The following is a 17,759-nucleotide window of genomic DNA, read 5'->3' as shown; positions in this document are numbered from 1 at the left end:
GACATAGTGGGAGAGGCATGGCTACAAATACAAGTGCTCTTGTTGACCTATGGCTTGTCAACAAGGCAGACTCACAAAGTGCAATACGGCATCATTTCATTTACACAGCCAACAGTCAGGGCAGGCCCACAGACACTACAAAGCCGGTCTGTAAAAGATGTTTTAAACCTACGCAGACTAAGGGAGCTAACACGTCCAACTTGGCAAAGCACCTCGCAGACAGACATGCTGAGCTGTTTACAGAGCAGCGGGTTAGTGAATGTGATAGATAATATAAATAGTCAGATACAATTCAGGGTAATGTTTTTATTTTGTGACTAGTGAACTTTTTTTTTACCCTCAAAGTGTGAAGGGGCAATTAAGGGCATTGATCACTGTTGGCTAATTTGGCTTTATCATGGCAAACATCTTTATAAACAAACACAACGTTTACATTGGTAATATTAAATTTACAATATCTTGCAATTAAAAATCAGATGTTCACATGTAAACAGATCCACAACACCAGTTATATACTATCAATTAACACTCAGTCCTTCTCAGGCATGTGCAGGGGTTTAATGTTGCTGGAGCCCATGGGAGCGACACTCCACAACACTTTTTTTCTCCAGGTGAGGATTAGAATATATGCAATTAACATAATCTGATCAAAAGTGAAATATAATTTCAAACACTTAAAGATCCACTCATTACAAAAAATGGATGTCACCCAAGAGAGACAATAAAAACTAATGGAATGGACAAAGTTGTCATATTGAAATTTAAGATGTGCTGATGGATTCCCGTCATTAACTCATGCATTGAGTAACATTACAAGTAAATTTTCAACCTTAAAAGTTGCAGGCAGAGAGTTAAATTATTTTTTTCTCAGTCTATAGCTGCTGTGAGAGGAGTGACCATCTGCTATTGACCAGTGAACAGACTGCAGTGTTTCTAGCTCCACTTTTTAGTACCAGCTCTGTGTCTTAGGTACCCCAACAGAGGGGGGACCAAAGATATGTTTTGGGGCTTTTTAGCCTTTAATGTATAGGACAGACAAGCGTGAAGGGGGGAGAGAGAGGGAGTGACATGCAGCAAAGGGCCACAAGCTGGAGTCGAACCCGGGCTGCTGCTGCAACAGCCTTGTACATGGAGCGTCTGCTCTACCACTAAGCCACCGGCACCCCGATAGGAGCAGTTGGTAACGGTTCCATTGGTACCTTCCACAATTTTTCAGTGGAAACAGAAAAAATGCACTCCAAATTGAACTGAATCGGTTGCAAATATAAAATTATGATTATTTTTGCTTGGGGTATGCGAAATGTCATTTCGTTTTTGTGCTGCGCATAAAAATGACAAATAAAGAAGTTCAGTTCAGTTCATAGCATTATATATGACAACACAGTATCCAGTTGTATCCAGAGCGTAGCCTCTGAAACATTAACGTTATCTTCCTTGTGCATTTCCACTTACTAGTAACGTTAATGCTACTATCTAACGTTAGCACATAAGGCATTATAATGTGTACAAGTAATTAAAATGAGGACTCAGATTTGCTAAACAGTAAAAATAATAGGAAAGAACAGAGCCCCTTATGGTAAATATAGAGCTCAGCCATCTTTGCTTTCGTCAGTCTTTCGAAACTCGTAGTTTGTACGAGACCACTACTGGTAGAACCGCCTCAAAGAGACGCGTCATGTCGTGTCGCTGTGTAATTTTGCGCAGCTGTCTTTCCTACCGTCTTACTAGCAGTAAGATCTATATGGAACACACCAGTAATGGAGGAGGGGGGAGTAGGCCTTTGGAGGGAAGTGGAGTTGCAGGAGGAGGGAGATGGGACTTTGGAGGTAGGCGGGAGTTGAGGATGTTCAATTTTTTTACAAGTGCTGTGTGAAATGCAAGAAAGGTAAGAGTAGCTTTAAATAGATTCAATGCTTCAATGCACATCCTTGGTGGAAGTTTGCCCTCTACTGAAAGCACATTTTCTAGTTTTCTGTTTAGTCAGATTATTTCCTGATGTTTTAGGTTTTGGTCATGGTATTATTTTAGTATCTGTATTGAGACATTTAGGGAGGTACTGCATCTTAGTCATAATTTGGCATCATGAACTTTTTTGTTGCAGATTTTGTTTGCAAGGCCTGGGAGAGAAGACAGAATATTTTGTTCAAGAATGAGCTGTTATAGTATGTTTCTTTTTTGTTATTTTGAAATGAACTGAATTGTTATGAATTATCTGTGAATGCTGCAACTATCTCTTTTGGTGTCTTCTAAACCCATGAGGGTTGAGCACTTTTAGGTGCATGACACGGGAATAAAATTAACTAACTAACAACACTAGAAGCATCGCACCCCCACCAATGCAGCCCCTAGCATATTTTTTTGTTGTTGTAAGCAGTGCTGTTTTCAGCAGTGCTTACAACAACAGTGAGATACACAGTGAGACATACATGTATGTCTGCGTGTTGTTCATGGAAAAGCTTAAATTTTGACAAACTGACAAAATATGAACCAATAACTTGTATAAATAGCTGTATCTATCAACTTCCAAACCACACAATTAAAACATTTTTAAAAGAAATGAATCCCTGAATTTTGGGAGCCTGTGTGTGATACTGACCAGCTGGAGGCCTGGGGTTGGCTGGACAACAGGTCCACGGTGTCATTGGTGAGGCTGGAGGCACCGCCCACATCCTCAGTGATGAGGGAAAAGTCACTGCTCAGACTGGTCACACTGCCGCGATCCCTCGGCTCTGAAACCAAACACACAGCAGGGCTGTTCATTCAGCTCCTAATTCAGTAGACCTTTTACACCGCAGACATTTTGAAATATCACAGCAAGCAAACCTCAGGTCGGTGTACAGAGAGTTGAAGTGTGAAATTCCAGGTTCTTTCACAGAAGTAAGAAAGCCTCGATCAAAATCCCATTGACATTTGCAACAATGCTAAAAGCTCCAGCGTCAGAACATAATTTTACTCAACAGTATGTCATATGGCTCGCTTCATAGTTTAGATAAGAACTGTAGTTTTTCTTTCTTTTTTTTTTTAAATATGTAATATGGTTTATTTGAAATTCTGTGTACAACATTCAGAGCACTGATATATCAGTCCCTCCAGGATGTTGCAATGGCAACAATTAACACAAATTCAGCCAATACCCGTGAATTCTGTGCAACCTTGCAATTTTATCCAATCACCACAACTTCACTGCAAATTTTACCATTTAAAACAGGTAAAATCTCATTTAATTATAGAGCTGTGCGCAGCTTATTGATTCGCTCAGCCCTTCTCTCCCTCTGTTTATCATGACACTACTGTTGAGGGACCAGCAACTGGGACAGGGTGACGCACACAGTGACAGGGCTAACTGTTAGCATCACACAGGCAATGTTACCCAATGTTATTAACAAGTTTAACAACAGGGTTGAGCCATTAGGGTGTCAGTGTTAACAGCTTGGTGTTGGATGTTAACCGCTGCTGCAGGGCTTCTGCCCAAGCAACAAAATACGATGAGTAGCAGAGGGACGAGATCACGATGTGTTGTGTTAGCTCCTGCTAACCTGGCAGAGAGAGCAAGAGGAGAGCAGCTCATGGAGGTGGTCCTACAGTGCTGCTTCAAACTGCAGAAACAGCTGACCACCACCCTCCACTGCTTCCAACCCCCCCTACTGTTACAAATAGTTTCTAATTTTGTGAGAAACACTGACTGCTCATGATAATAACCTCTGAATTCGAGATTACAATTTTCACTTGCCCCCGCAATTACATTGCCAAGGAAAAAAAAAAAAAAAAGCAACATGCATCACAATTTCTTTTCCTTCTTTAGAAACGCTGCCATGAAATCAGACATTTCAGGCTGCAACAATCACAAAAAAATGAAATCCCGAAGGGACTGATATAGTAGCAAACGGCATCCTGTTGTGATCTGAGCTTCTCTGTTCTTTGCTGTCGTAGATGGTCAAGCCGCACATGCATTTTAGTACACATGAGTCCCTATGTGTGTATCCTTCTGGCTAATTAACTGCCACCCCTCTGCATTGTGCTCCTACAGCAGTTATTGCTGATAATGCTGGTGGCATCATCGCTGAAGTGTAGCGCCCACCCTCTGGTTCCCCCAAAGGTTAACACAGTTAACTCTGTCTGTATTTAGCACCATTCATGGAAATAGCACTATTAGCTGAGTAGTTTACAAAAAAAAGAGAAAAGGGAAAGAAAGCGAACTGACTTTGTAAATATAATATAATTTAAAAAAAAAAAAAAAAAACACTGCATAAGAGAGACATGAATCAAGAGAGGGAGGGCAGGACTCAGAGACTCAGTATGTTTACATACTCAGGGTGGTTGACCTACAGCTTCAGCTCAACTTGGCCATTTCATCTGACTAGTGTCCTTGTCCCAGTGTATAAGCACGGGAAGGGAATCAATTTATTGACTGAAGTATGTTCAACTCCACTACGATAGGTGGTGATACCCCCTTTCAGCTTGTTAGTATTGGACCTTTTTCCAGCTGACCTATTAGGTCACAGACCAAACAATCGACAACCAAGTTAGCTACAGTTAGCTAATAGTAAATTGGTACCATGGTGGACAACTTTACAGCACTGTACATTTAATCTGTCCAAAAATGCACTGCTCTGGATGTAGATTTTACCATGTTGTTACCAGCTTCTTCTCCTGTTATGTATTTAATGCTATTCGACTTCCAGATCAAAGCTCAGGCAAAACCAGTGTGGGTCCACCTGACTGTATACATGCAGGAGTAAATCGACTGCTAATCACATTATCTGGGTGTGTTAAACCGACTTTAAGAAATTAGATTCAGTATGTCCTGCAGTTGGACTAACATGTTTACATGTATTTTAAAAGTATGATTTTAGTCGGGCTTACACAATACATTGATTTTCTCTAATGTCATGCAAGCGAACTGAGTGTGTTTTCATAGGGCCAAGAATTTGAAGCTACGCCCCTGCCAAGACCTTTGCAGGTAATACGTCACAGCTCAACAGACGAGAGTCAGGGCGTAGCAGTTTATTCAGACATGTCTGTAATGAAAGCAGGACAGAGAGGAAAGAACACTGACTTGAAGAGAGCGCTGGTAAATTTTATAGATATAGACGAAACACGAAACCAAGTTATGATGACGTAAATACCCATGCTGCAGCACTTGTATTTCTTTCATATGAGCTACAGTTTTTCTCTGCTCGCAGAGTGAGTGTTAAAATCCCAAAGGGTTCAGCTCCTTACAGCAACAGCTGTAGTGGAGAAGATTTGTGTCAGACTGTGGAAAGAAACGCTGAATGTGAGACTGCATTAAATTACAGAAGCTAGTGGAACAGAGACTAGCCGGGTCATGATATCATGACCTTGGCTCTCTGTTATAACATTAACATTAATGATAGCTGCATTCTACCGAAACAAGGTAAATGCTGGAAAAGCTTACAGGTACACTTAATGTAACTGAGCAATTCTCATTAGTCTGCTGTAAAAAAAAAAAAAAATAAATGAAAAAGAAAAAATCAATACTTCAGTGTCCCACACACACTTAGGATAGCGTGCGCAGTATTATGGCCCTTCAGAGACATATTCTGAACAACTGTTTTCAGCTGCTGTTCTCTTCTTTTCCTCCTCTAGTTATGCCAGAAGTGTCTATAAATATACTAACAGAAATTATAAGGCATCTAAGGCTGTGAAAAGGATAAACTACCACATAAAGCAGTATACTAATGCACATGCCAGACTCTACTGAAGGTTAAAAGGCTGCAGACATAAAGGTTTGTGACGCAAGATGTTTTGGAATCAAGCCTTGCGGTTCTCTAAAGAGATGAAAGCACTGTCTTATCACCCAGAGTCTTACTGCTTTGTCTCTGGCCCAACACTGTCTGTGCTCGCAGCACTCCAAACCTTTGTTATTCCTCATTGCATCAGACCAGAGGCAAGTGGCAGAAGCTCCCAAAGCTGCCACAAGTACGCCACCCCCCCCCCCCAAAAAAGAAGGAGGAAAGACGATATAACAAGCAGGACTCAGATAAAAAAAATAATGCCACATTTAAGACTTTCCCTGCACACGTTTGTAACTTTTTTATTAAATGTTAAATGCTCAAAAGGAAAATGTGGGTTTCTATAGTCACTGTTGGAGTGCTTTCATACCGAATCTGTTTGGTTCGGTTAAAACAAACTCATGTCCATTTACACAGTTAGTTAGTATGGTTCATTTGGGCTGATGTGAAAGCAGTCAAACGACCCCTGGTGCAAAAAACAAAACAACCGTACCAAGATAAAAAGGTGGGTCTCGCTTTTTAACGGCTTGTTTGCGCCGGTGTGAAAGAAAATGAACCAATCCATCTCCTGATCCTGATCACCCTTAGAATATTACCACCAATACCCAGTTCCATGACACACCAAACTGAAGCATGTTACCTTTAACAACAAGAAATCCCAGGTGAAATGTAACTTTCTGTACAGGAACACCAACGTGTAGCTGACAGTAAAAAAGTAGTCACACTACTCCAATCAAACACACCAGTACAGTGCCCAGACATGGGGGACTTGAGTTACACGAGTTAACCCAAGTCCAACTCAAGTCGCAAATTTGAGGACTTGAGACTTGCTTGAATAAGACTGATGAAAGACTTGACTTGAGACTTGACTTTGACTTGGTATTCATGACTTGAGACTTGACTTTGACTTGAAACAGATGACTTGAAAGGACTTTACATTTTTATTTAATATTTGTATTTTTCTAGACATTGAGAAGTTACGTTTTGCTTTTAAAATATGATGATGCATATGTTGCAGTGGGAGACGACCCATTGGCTGTACGGACGCACTCTACCACAGCTCTCCTCGAAGGAATGGCAGTATGAACAGTGACATCATGAGCTTCACCGTGTGCTTTTATTCAGTTCTACCTGCTTGATACATGTAGTTAGGTTTTCAATAACTCATTTAGTATTGAAGGTGCTTTGCAACCAGCGACACAATGTCAGCACCAGGCCGTTATACGAACACACAGTCACCACTGTGAGAGCCAATACATGCACTGCCAGCTTCATATGCCCCAGCTCTCTTATTTGTACAAGGCTTTGATACTGCAACAATGCTTAACGACTGCTCCTGCCTGCTGTTCCAACATAAGTTCACTATCTGTGAGTGTGTGTGTATGCAATTGCCGTGAGCATCCATGCGCCATGAGATAGTTTCCCCTGTGACTTTTGTTTTCGTTTTGCCTCCCGTTGGTGCTCAGCTCGTGTTTGGGGACTATTACAGTGTGTTATTATCTCACCTGCTCTCTCAGAGCAGCAGGTATGCTATGTGAGCAGAGACTTTCACCGTGACCAGAGGGCTTAGAACAGGAGAAGAAGTATTTAAATCCTTTACTCTGGTAAAAGTAACTAATACCAGCCTGTAAAAATACTCTGTTACAAGTCAAATTCCTGCATTTAAAATATATATATATATATTTTTAAGATATCTTTTTGGCCATTTTGCCTTTATTGGACAGGACAGGTAAGCATGAAGGGGGGGAGATAGAGGGGGGATGACATGCAGCAAAGGGCCACAGGCTGGATTCGAACCTGGGCCGCTGCGGCAACAGCCTTGTACATAGGCGCCTGCTCTGCCACTAAGTCACCGACACCCTATTTAAAATATTATTTAAGTAAAAGTATGTAAGTATAATCAGGAAAATGTATTTAAAGTATAACAAGTAAAAGTACTACAAAATGTTCCCTGTGACTGTTGTAGTCTACTACAGTATGTCATCTTATTAGATGATTGTAACTCGTGCATTAATGTAAAAGCAGGATTTTACTGTTGTAGTTGATTGAAGTGGAGCTGATTTTGAACTATTAAAGGGATAGTGCACCCAAAAATGAAAATTCAGCCATTATCGACTCACCCTCATGCTGAGGAAGGCCCTGGTGAAGTTTTAGAGTCTCCACATCCTTTGCGGAGATCGGCGGGCGGAGCGGCTAGCACACCTAATGGCAGACGGCGCCCCAGACTAACGTCCAAGAACACAAAACTGAACCCACAAAATATCTCCGACATGCTCATCCGTAGTGATCCAAGATCCTGAAGCCCCGACATAAAAAGTTGTTTTGAAAAACGTCATATGAACTCTGTTTTTAGCCTCACTGTAGCCTCTAGCTCTGACTGCTTCTCTGTGCTCCGCGTTCACATGTGCGCGCCTGCGCGAGACCAGCGAAAGCATGAGCTTTGCTCACCCGTGTTTACATCACATGACACATGCACCGCAGGGAGAGACAACGTTAGCCACAGTCGCTAAAAGATAATTTGCACTACGGTCTTTTAGCAAAGGACAGCCCAACATGTCTGAAGACTTTGAAACTGAGGAGGAACAGCTTTTTTTTGTTGAGCCATATTTGTTTGAGCCCGAGTATATGGACGGAACTCAGGCTACTGGACGAAGCAGCCGCCGCAGCACATGAGCCTAACCCTCAGCCAGCCGCAGAATACCGGAGTCGAGCACTGGAAACCTGGTGGTGTAGTTGTTTCAAATGCAAAGCAATGCCAACGGATGAGGAAAGTCTTTGCTGCTCAGACTGGGAATTGGCGATGCCTGCACTTGAGAATCTGGACATCAGTACTGACGAGACTGCTGCTCTTCAGAGATCACCAATCACCCTGAGCGCGCACACGTGAGTGCAGAGCACAGAGAAGCAGTCAGAGCTACAGGCTACAGCGAGGCTAAAAACAGAGTTCATATGATGTTTTTCCAGACAACTTTTTATGTTGCGGCTGCAGCACACTTGGATCACTACAGATGAGCATGTTGGAGATATTTTGTGGTTTCAATTTTGTGTTCTTGGACGTTAGTCTGGGGCACCGTCTGCCATTAGGTGTGCTAGCCGCTCCCCCCACTGATCTCCGGAAGGGATGTGAGGACTCTAAAACTTCACCAGGGCCTCCGTCGGCATATGGGTGAGTAGATAATGGCTGAATTTTCATTTTTGGGTGCACTATCCCTTTAACTAATGATTATATTCATTATGGGCTTATCTGCTGATTATTTTCTCCATTAATGGATTGATCGTTTAGTTTGTGGAAATTCTGGAAATAGTGAGAGATAGCGTCACACTTACCCGAGTCCAAAGTGACATCATCACAAAGTTTGTTTTGTCTAACCAACAGTTCAAACCTCAACATTCCACCACTGGTTGCAGTTTATTATCTTCATGAGTTTGTGAGTATGAGTTGACTTGTGACTTGCTTGATTTATAGCAAGGTCTCAACGTGACTTGATTTTTTGACTTGAGATTAAAATACTCTGGGAATAGTACTAACTCACCTCACAGGCCACCATCCAGAGATAGCGTTAGCCACTGACAGCCACGAAACCCACTCTGCTGAAAAATCAACCAAAACTGGACACACTTAGCTTGACAAAGTACCATCCAACTCTGAGAGAGCAAAGAAAATAACACAGTCCATCACCTACTTCATGTGCAAAGATCTGCGTCCATACAGCGTTGTTGAAAATGAAGGCTTTTGTTACATGCTAAAAACACTGGAACTCAGGTAGGCCTATGTGACTCCGTCCTGACGTTTTTTACCAACACAGCTCTGCAATGAAGTCAAGCATAACGCTGAGGAATCTTTGAGTCCAGCAGGAAGTGTGGCATTAACTTGTGACGCCTGGACTTCAAGGTCAGAGGATTCATATGTGACTATAAAGGTACATTATCTCACAGAGGACTTGTGACTGCTGTCTCACGTTCTCCAAACTAGAGCTGTACACGAAAGTCACAGCGTAGCAAACATTGCAGACCTCCTGCAAAATGCAGCACAAAGATGGAAGATTGCCCATAAAAACCTTGTCACTGTAGCAGACAACGCTTCTAGCATAAGTGTTGCCATTCAGTTAGCAGGATACCTGCATGTGAAGGGTTTCGCTCATGTGCTTAATCTGGCCTTGCAGAGGGCATTAAATCTGCCCACAGTTCAGTATGCAGCATTTCTGACTATGTTGGTCAGTCTGTTTGCTTTGCATCACATTTTGCAGCAATGAAAATGATTAAAGTCAGACTGAAAACTTTATCTTATGAGGTAAAAATGATGCTGAAAAAGTTTTCCTTTGGGAGGAATAATTTGCAGTTGGAATAAAAGGTAATAGATTGCAATACACTGCCAGAGATTTCTTGCAACACTCAGCATATTGCAATACTGTGACCTAAGTGTGACAATATCGTATTGTGACCTAAATATCATGATAATATAGCATCATGGGTCCTCTGGTAATTCCCACCCCTTCCTTATTAGATTAGTTAGAAAATAATGAGCTAAATAACAATGAGCACATCTATCAAAGGTCTATCAGAGGTACCCAGTCTGTGTGCCTGTGTGGAGCGTGAAGGGAGGAATGTATGAGACACACTAACTTACTTAACTGGCAGAGATCTTCCACAGTGAAATCACTGTCTTTGAAGTGGGAGTTCTTCCTTCTGAAAGACAGAAAAATGATGAAATAACATCAGAGATCTAAGACAGAGAAAGAACACTGGATTCACGCAAATTATATTTTCCTACAGGGGCTGGATATTCACTGAGTTACTTATTTACTGTGCGAGTGTTACTACAAACCTTTAGCAGCTATAGCTTTATAATAAATACATTCTTGAATATAAGAAAGAAATAAAGAACAAAAGAAACAACAAAAGAACGAAAGACTGAAAGAAAGACCAAAAGAAAGAAAGAAAGAACATGAAGGAGCATAATAACATGAAAGAAATGGAGGAACCCACCTCTGTTTCTTAACAGCAGAGAACTTCTCTGAGACAATGTGCTTCAAAAAATTGAAGCAAAAAAAGAAAATCTAAGAGAAAAAACATTTATGATCAGAGGAGAAACACAGCACTCGATAGTCAATCACTACACTTTTAGTTTGAGGCAACAGGCCAGTACGTGTTCTAATACACACTGTTCTTTCATATCAAACAGTCCTAAATACAGAGTAGTAAACTATAACTATAAAATGTCAGGATGTTTTGCTGCCTCTGACAGCAGCTGTAGACTGAGAAAAAATAATTTAATTTAATTGGCTGACTGCTAGCAACATTTAAGGTGGAACGATACTTGTAACTTTACTCAATGCATGAGTTGATGACACGCATTCATCAGCACGTCTAAAAATTTCAATATGACAACTTTGACCATTCCATTAGTTTTTATTATCTCTCTTGGATGACATACACTTTCAGTAATGAGTAGATCTTCAATCATTTAAAAATATATATTAATTTTGATTGCATTATGTGAAGTGCATATATTCTAATCCTGACTTGGAGAACAGGTAGCTATTAGTACCAGGTACAAAAAGCGAGATGAATGTGTCTAAAGGAACACTGACACACTTTGACTACATTTAATTTGGTTCTACTGATACTACTCATGGTGTAGACATTGATGTTTCTGCCACTTTGATACATTTCCCCCCTCTGTGATTAGTGGCTGCGTATAAAATAGCTGCATAATAAAGAAGCCCTCTCCTTTTGATTCTCAGGGACTGACACCAAAATATAATATTGATGTTTGAGATCACGATCACATAAACCTCTAGTGTGCTTGCAAATTTAGAGTCAAACTGATGTAAGATTTATGAGGCAAATACCACCATTGATATTTAAGATAATTAGGAATTGGTGGACAAACTACAAATGGCATCATATCTGGGATTTCTGTTGCGACATTTCTCATGACCTACAGGCTAATACAGTACAGGCCAAAAGTTTGGACACACCTTCTCATTCAATGCGTTTTCTTTATTTTCATGACTGTTTACATTGTAGATTCTCACTGAAGGCATCAAAACTATGAATGAACACATGTGGAGTTATGTACTTAACAAAAAAAGGTGAAATAACTGAAAACATGTTTTATATTCTAGTTTCTTCAAAATAGCCACCCTTTGCTCTGATTACTGCTTTGCACACTCTTGGCATTCTCTCCATGAGCTTCAAGAGGTAGTCACCTGAAATGGTTTTCCAACAGTCTTGAAGGAGTTCCCAGAGGTGTTTAGCACTTGTTGGCCCCTTTGCCTTCACTCTGCGGTCCAGCTCACCCCAAACCATCTCGATTGGGTTCAGGTCCGGTGACTGTGGAGGCCAGGTCATCTGCCGCAGCACTCCATCACTCTCCTTCTTGGTCAAATAGCCCTTACACAGCCTGGAGGTGTGTTTGGGGTCATTGTCCTGTTGAAAAATAAATGATCGTCCAACTAAACGCAAACCGGATGGGATGGCATGTCGCTGCAGGATGCTGTGGTAGCCATGCTGGTTCAGTGTGCCTTCAATTTTGAATAAATCCCCAACAGTGTCACCAGCAAAACACCCCCACACCATCACACCTCCTCCTCCATGCTTCACAGTGGGAACCAGGCATGTGGAATCCATGCGTTCACCTTTTCTGCGTCTCACAAAGACACAGCGGTTGGAACCAAAGATCTCAAATTTGGACTCATCAGACCAAAGCACAGATTTCCACTGGTCTAATGTCCATTCCTTGTGTTTCTTGGCCCAAACAAATCTCTTCTGCTTGTTGCCTCTCCTTAGCAGTGGTTTCCTAGCAGCTATTTGACCATGAAGGCCTGATTCGCGCAGTCTCCTCTTAACAGTTGTTCTAGAGATGGGTCTGCTGCTAGAACTCTGTGTGGCATTCATCTGGTCTCTGATCTGAGCTGCTGTTAACTTGCCATTTCTGAGGCTGGTGACTCGGATGAACTTATCCTCAGTAGCAGAGGTGACTCTTGGTCTTCCTTTCCTGGGTCGGTCCTCATGTGTGCCAGTTTCGTTGTAGCGCTTGATGGTTTTTGTGACTCCACTTGGGGACACATTTAAAGTTTTTGCAATTTTCCGGACTGACTGACCTTCATTTCTTAAAGTAATGATGGCCACTCGTTTTTCTTTAGTTAGCTGATTGGTTCTTGCCATAATATGAATTTTAACAGTTGTCCAATAGGGCTGTCGGCTGTGTATTAACCTGACTTCTGCACAACACAACTGATGGTCCCAACCCCATTGATAAAGCAAGAAATTCCACTAATTAACCCTGATAAGGCACACCTGTGAAGTGGAAACCATTTCAGGTGACTACTTCTTGAAGCTCATGGAGAGAATGCCAAGAGTGTGCAAAGCAGTAATCAGAGCAAAGGGTGGCTATTTTGAAGAAACTAGAATATAAAACATGTTTTCAGTTATTTCACCTTTTTTTGTTAAGTACATAACTCCACATGTGTTCATTCATAGTTTTGATGCCTTCAGTGAGAATCTACAATGTAAATAGTCATGAAAATAAAGAAAACGCATTGAATGAGAAGGTGTGTCCAAACTTTTGGCCTGTACTGTATGTATGCCGAGCCATGTGATCGGCCAAACTCAGCCGATGATATTGGCCAGACCGATGTATTGATTGGGCTCTGCAGAAAGGTTGCAGGTTGCAACAGGCTTCATCACTTTACAATAATCTTACACACAAGCAACAAGAAACAGTCCTGATCATACATCCAACCCACATCACAGGTGCATACAGTGAGGGGGAGGGTCAAAAGTGCTTAGAGCAAAACATCAAAACAACCGCAACTTTCTTCCACCTACAACTTCTTAATCAAAATTTGTATCTCACAGGTCAATAAACACAGGTCATGTGCATGACCTAAATTCACATCAACATCTCTTAATATACATTTCTCACTATTTTTTTTAAAACAATAACAGGATTGAAAATTAACTTTTTTGTCCACTTGCCACTGTGGCTGGCAGATTCCAGACTTTCCCAGCCACTTAATGTATTACTATCTAAATCTAGCAGCCACTTGCATATTCTACCAAGAACAATGAAAACTTCACCATCAACCACAGTAATTCTGAAAAGGGACTCTTTTTTGTACTGGTCAAACAGATGAGCTTTAGAAGTAAATACAAAAGAAAAAACAGCTCTTTGTTATTAAAAGTTTTGGAGTAATGATTGCATCTTCAGCATATATAGTCTCCAAATAGTTATTTTAGCTACACAGCCATAATCCGGTCTGTGCTCTGCACATTCATCACCATCTGGTTTGGCCACCAAACTGGACAGGAACAGACTGAAATGGACAATTAGGTGTGCAGAGAGGATTATTGGGACTGATCTTCCCTCCAGGACCTGTACCGGTGAAGAGTCAGGAACCGGGCAGGAAACATCTCTACAGAACCCTCACACTCCGGACACAAACTGTTTAAACTCCTCCCCTCCGCTAGGCGCTACAGAGCACTGTTCGCCAAAACCACCCATCACAAAGACAGTTTCTTCCCCCAGGCTGTCACTCTGATGAACACCTAAATGGTCACAGAGTGGCAGGTCAAACAACACTGCATCCTTGTACAGTGTATATTTTTTACATTTGATATATATTTGTATATTGTATATTTCTGTATATTCCACCTCTTGACTAGATTTTGAGTATTTATGTCAATTCTGGTACACTGAGAGCAAGTCTACTGGAGTCAAATTATCTATATGTACACACGTACTTCACGAAAAAAAGCTGATTCTGATTATAAGGAAAAAAATTTTTCCAGGTACTCTACATAGCTATGACACAGCTGTATCCCCAATGCAGATGTCTATCTTAAAACAAAAACTGAGACTGCATTGTCCTGTAATGTCTGCAATGTTTTTGACATATTACTGTATTCAGACACAATTAAGACATAATTTGTTTTGAATTCTGAACTGAGGGATCCATTAGTTTTGCCAGTTCATTCCATTTGCTCTGTCATATGTCACTGTCAAATATTTTCATCATAGCTTTCTCAGAACATAAAAAAAATTTCCATGTCTCTTCATCTAAAAATCAAACTGGTCACTGCTACAAATGCATTTCAACTTCAACAACTGTCCAAACAGAATTTTATCGATTGTTTAGGACAGGAGCATCAAACATATTGCATGCAGGCCAGAATCAGCCCATCAAAGGATCTAATCCGGTCCACTGGATGACTTAGCACACCTCATATTGATGCAAGCAAAGAGGTGGCAGGTTTCAGGAGCAAGTTAAACAGATGCTTTGTGTTTAGAGGCTTTTCCAGCCTGACCAAGACCATGTTTCAGAAAGCAGAGCTAACAAACTCTGCATCTACCCCTGAACTCTGAGTTGATGAACCCTGAGATGGAAAACTTAGTTTTTGGTTCCAGAACAGCTGATCAGCGTCAGTTCACTCAGCTCTGAATGTGTTCACTCTGAGTTAAGCTTGGGTTATTGGTTGTTATTTGTTGTTAGGTATCAGTTATTCTGCAATAGTTTTACAGGTCCAGCCCACTTGAGATCAAAATGGGCTGTATGTTCCCCATGAACTGAAATGAGTTTGACAGCCCTGCTTTAACATAATGACTTGATGCTTGTAATATTGTGAGTCTATCAGTCTCCCCACAGTGAATAGAAACCATATCATCATTGGCATAGAAATAATGTAAAACTTAATGTAAAGACAAACTTACCTCTTCTCCTTTGGAGAGTCGATCTGGCAGCATGTGACTGAAAACAGATACAGAAAAATGTACTGCATTACATGCCACTTATTTATGTCAAAAACTAGAATTACCACCCCGCAGTTGTATGCCTCTGCGCACCAGTCAAGTTTCTCTTACAGTTTATATCTATGTCCGTGAAAACATGGATGCTTCACACACATTTTCCTCCTGACAACACAGGAGATCTATACAATCAGCACTGTTTCAAGATTAGTGTCACCAATTCAGTATCTGACCAAATATCTCCCCTTCTGGGGCGCCTGACCAAGGGCAGCCCCCTCACCCTGACATCTCTCCACTTTGTGCATGCATAGGTCCTGTTTGTGCATGTGTGTGTCTTTCGGACCTGTGTGTAATTGACAAGCAAGAGTGGAAACATTGAATTTCCCCTCAGGGATTAATAAAGTAAATAAACTTAAAACTGTTCCTGAGATGACTGTGCTCACATGTGCGCGCTTGTGCGCAAGACCAGCGAAAGCATGTGAACACACATGAAGGCGGTGCCCATGTCTCACGGTCTCGCGCAAGCGCACACACGTCAGTGCAGTGTACACAGAGGCAGTTAGAGCTACAGGCTACAGTGAGGCTAAAAACAGAGTTTAAATGACGTTTTTCCAAACAACTTTTTGTGTCGGGGCTTCAGGACACTTGGATCACTACGAACAAGCAGTATGGAGATATTTTGTGGTTTCAATTATGTGTTCTTGGACGTTTTAATCTGGGTCGTTGTAAGCCATTAGGTGTGCAGTTGTGCTGCTACCCACTTCCCCATCGGATCTCCGTAAGGGATGTGAGGACTCTAAAACTTCACCAGAGTCTCCTATAGCATATGGGTGAGTAGATCATGGCTGAATTTTCATTTTTGGGTGCACTATCCCTTTAAGATGTGAGAGGGTGTCACACTTCAGTCTTTTCAAAGTCTTCTAATGTATGTGAGGCATAAGTGAGAAGAGGGTCTTTTGGAATTAGGGCAAACTGGCCCTTTAATTCAGACGATCAAAGCATAAGTCAAGGACTTCACTGGGACTCAGAAAGTGCATGAGCACTGGAGCAGAATCTACTACATTCTCTTGAGAGGGGTTTTGTAACAGCTATTTCGGTGCTGTTCACAGTGTTTGTGGCCATGAAAGAGAACAGAAATCAATAGATCACTCCACAAATAACCTGCAGTCCAAATATGATTCAGTTGTGACTGATGAGGTGAAGTGCAGCAGCTCCAGCACCTCTGGGCACTCCCTTTGGCTCTCTGCTGTATCAACTCCTACTTCACTGATCTTTTCCTCTCTCTTTTACACACACACGCATGCACGCACACACACATGCACACACACGCACACACTTCTTCTGCTTGGCCAATGTCTCAAGAGCTTGGGCAAGCCTGCTGATGTATAATTACATGAGCTAGCTGGCAGTGAAGGGGCTTTTTATGAGACTGCCTCTGATGGGTTCAAATTGGAGAAATCGTGCTGTTAATTATAAAAGCAGAACCCCAAGAGAGGGTGTTTGCATATGTGTGTGTACAGATATAAAATGTGGAGAGTGGGAGAATAAAAGATGTGGTCAACATGTTGTCCTGACCTCCCTCTCCCACTGCTTCACCAGTCACTTTTCAATTATGCGTCGCAGACAAACATAGTGCGTTTCCAACCAGATGGCACAGAGGAGTCGCAAATGCACCTCTAAAGTATTCATGCCACTTAATGCGGCATGAGTTAAGGCTCACCGTGAAGTCATGAAATTATGGTAGTGATGATGTAAATGATTATTTTTACCCGAAGAGGAACCAGTCGTAAGCAATGGTCAGATACAGGATCTCGGCCGGCTCCAGGCTGGCATGAACGGCGCCGTCCTGTGAAAAATACATGGAAAGAATGAGACAAACATCTCAATGATCTAATACATTAAATGCTATGGGGCCGATAGTCTCACGCAGCTCTGGGCACCAAAATTGGATTTCTTATTCTGTCTGAAAAGGGCTCTATATTGTACAAGTGTGGTCTGTGGTTTTATAAGAAGCTTTCAGTATGGACCACATTTTGAGAAAAGGATTACATATTTATGACATAGAGGTTCTTTTTTTAGTAAAGGCAATGAATACAGAAGAGGCTAATTAAAGAGTGTTTGAAATGGTAAATTAGTTGTATATGGAGACGTATGAATAAGGAGGGGGGCTGAGGCCCAGGCAGATGGATTCAGTGTGGAATTACTGAAGTCACTAATGAATGTTAGAGGGGCCAAATGAGCTGCCGGGTGACTGG

At 41.5% G+C, this 17,759-nt stretch overlaps 1 protein-coding gene across 1 annotated transcript in view; it reads right to left on the bottom strand.

Moving 5' to 3' along the window:
* The window catches only part of mtmr14 (myotubularin related protein 14), a 50,481-nt gene that overhangs the window by 11,457 nt on the left and 21,265 nt on the right, over nucleotides 1-17,759 (bottom strand). The window contains exons 12-16 of the mRNA XM_049571039.1: nucleotides 17,274-17,350; nucleotides 15,469-15,505; nucleotides 10,740-10,810; nucleotides 10,381-10,439; nucleotides 2,597-2,729 (exon numbers count right to left, since the gene is read on the bottom strand). Of these exons, the coding sequence (XP_049426996.1) occupies nucleotides 2,597-2,729; nucleotides 10,381-10,439; nucleotides 10,740-10,810; nucleotides 15,469-15,505; nucleotides 17,274-17,350 (377 nt within the window). The remainder of the gene's footprint in view (nucleotides 1-2,596; nucleotides 2,730-10,380; nucleotides 10,440-10,739; nucleotides 10,811-15,468; nucleotides 15,506-17,273; nucleotides 17,351-17,759) is intronic.

Source organism: Epinephelus fuscoguttatus, linkage group LG1, assembly GCF_011397635.1.
Source record: "Epinephelus fuscoguttatus linkage group LG1, E.fuscoguttatus.final_Chr_v1".
Lineage (NCBI taxonomy): Eukaryota > Metazoa > Chordata > Actinopteri > Perciformes > Serranidae > Epinephelus > Epinephelus fuscoguttatus.
The sequence above is the reverse complement of the archived record's forward strand: the minus strand, read 5'-3'. Positions and strand labels throughout refer to the sequence as shown.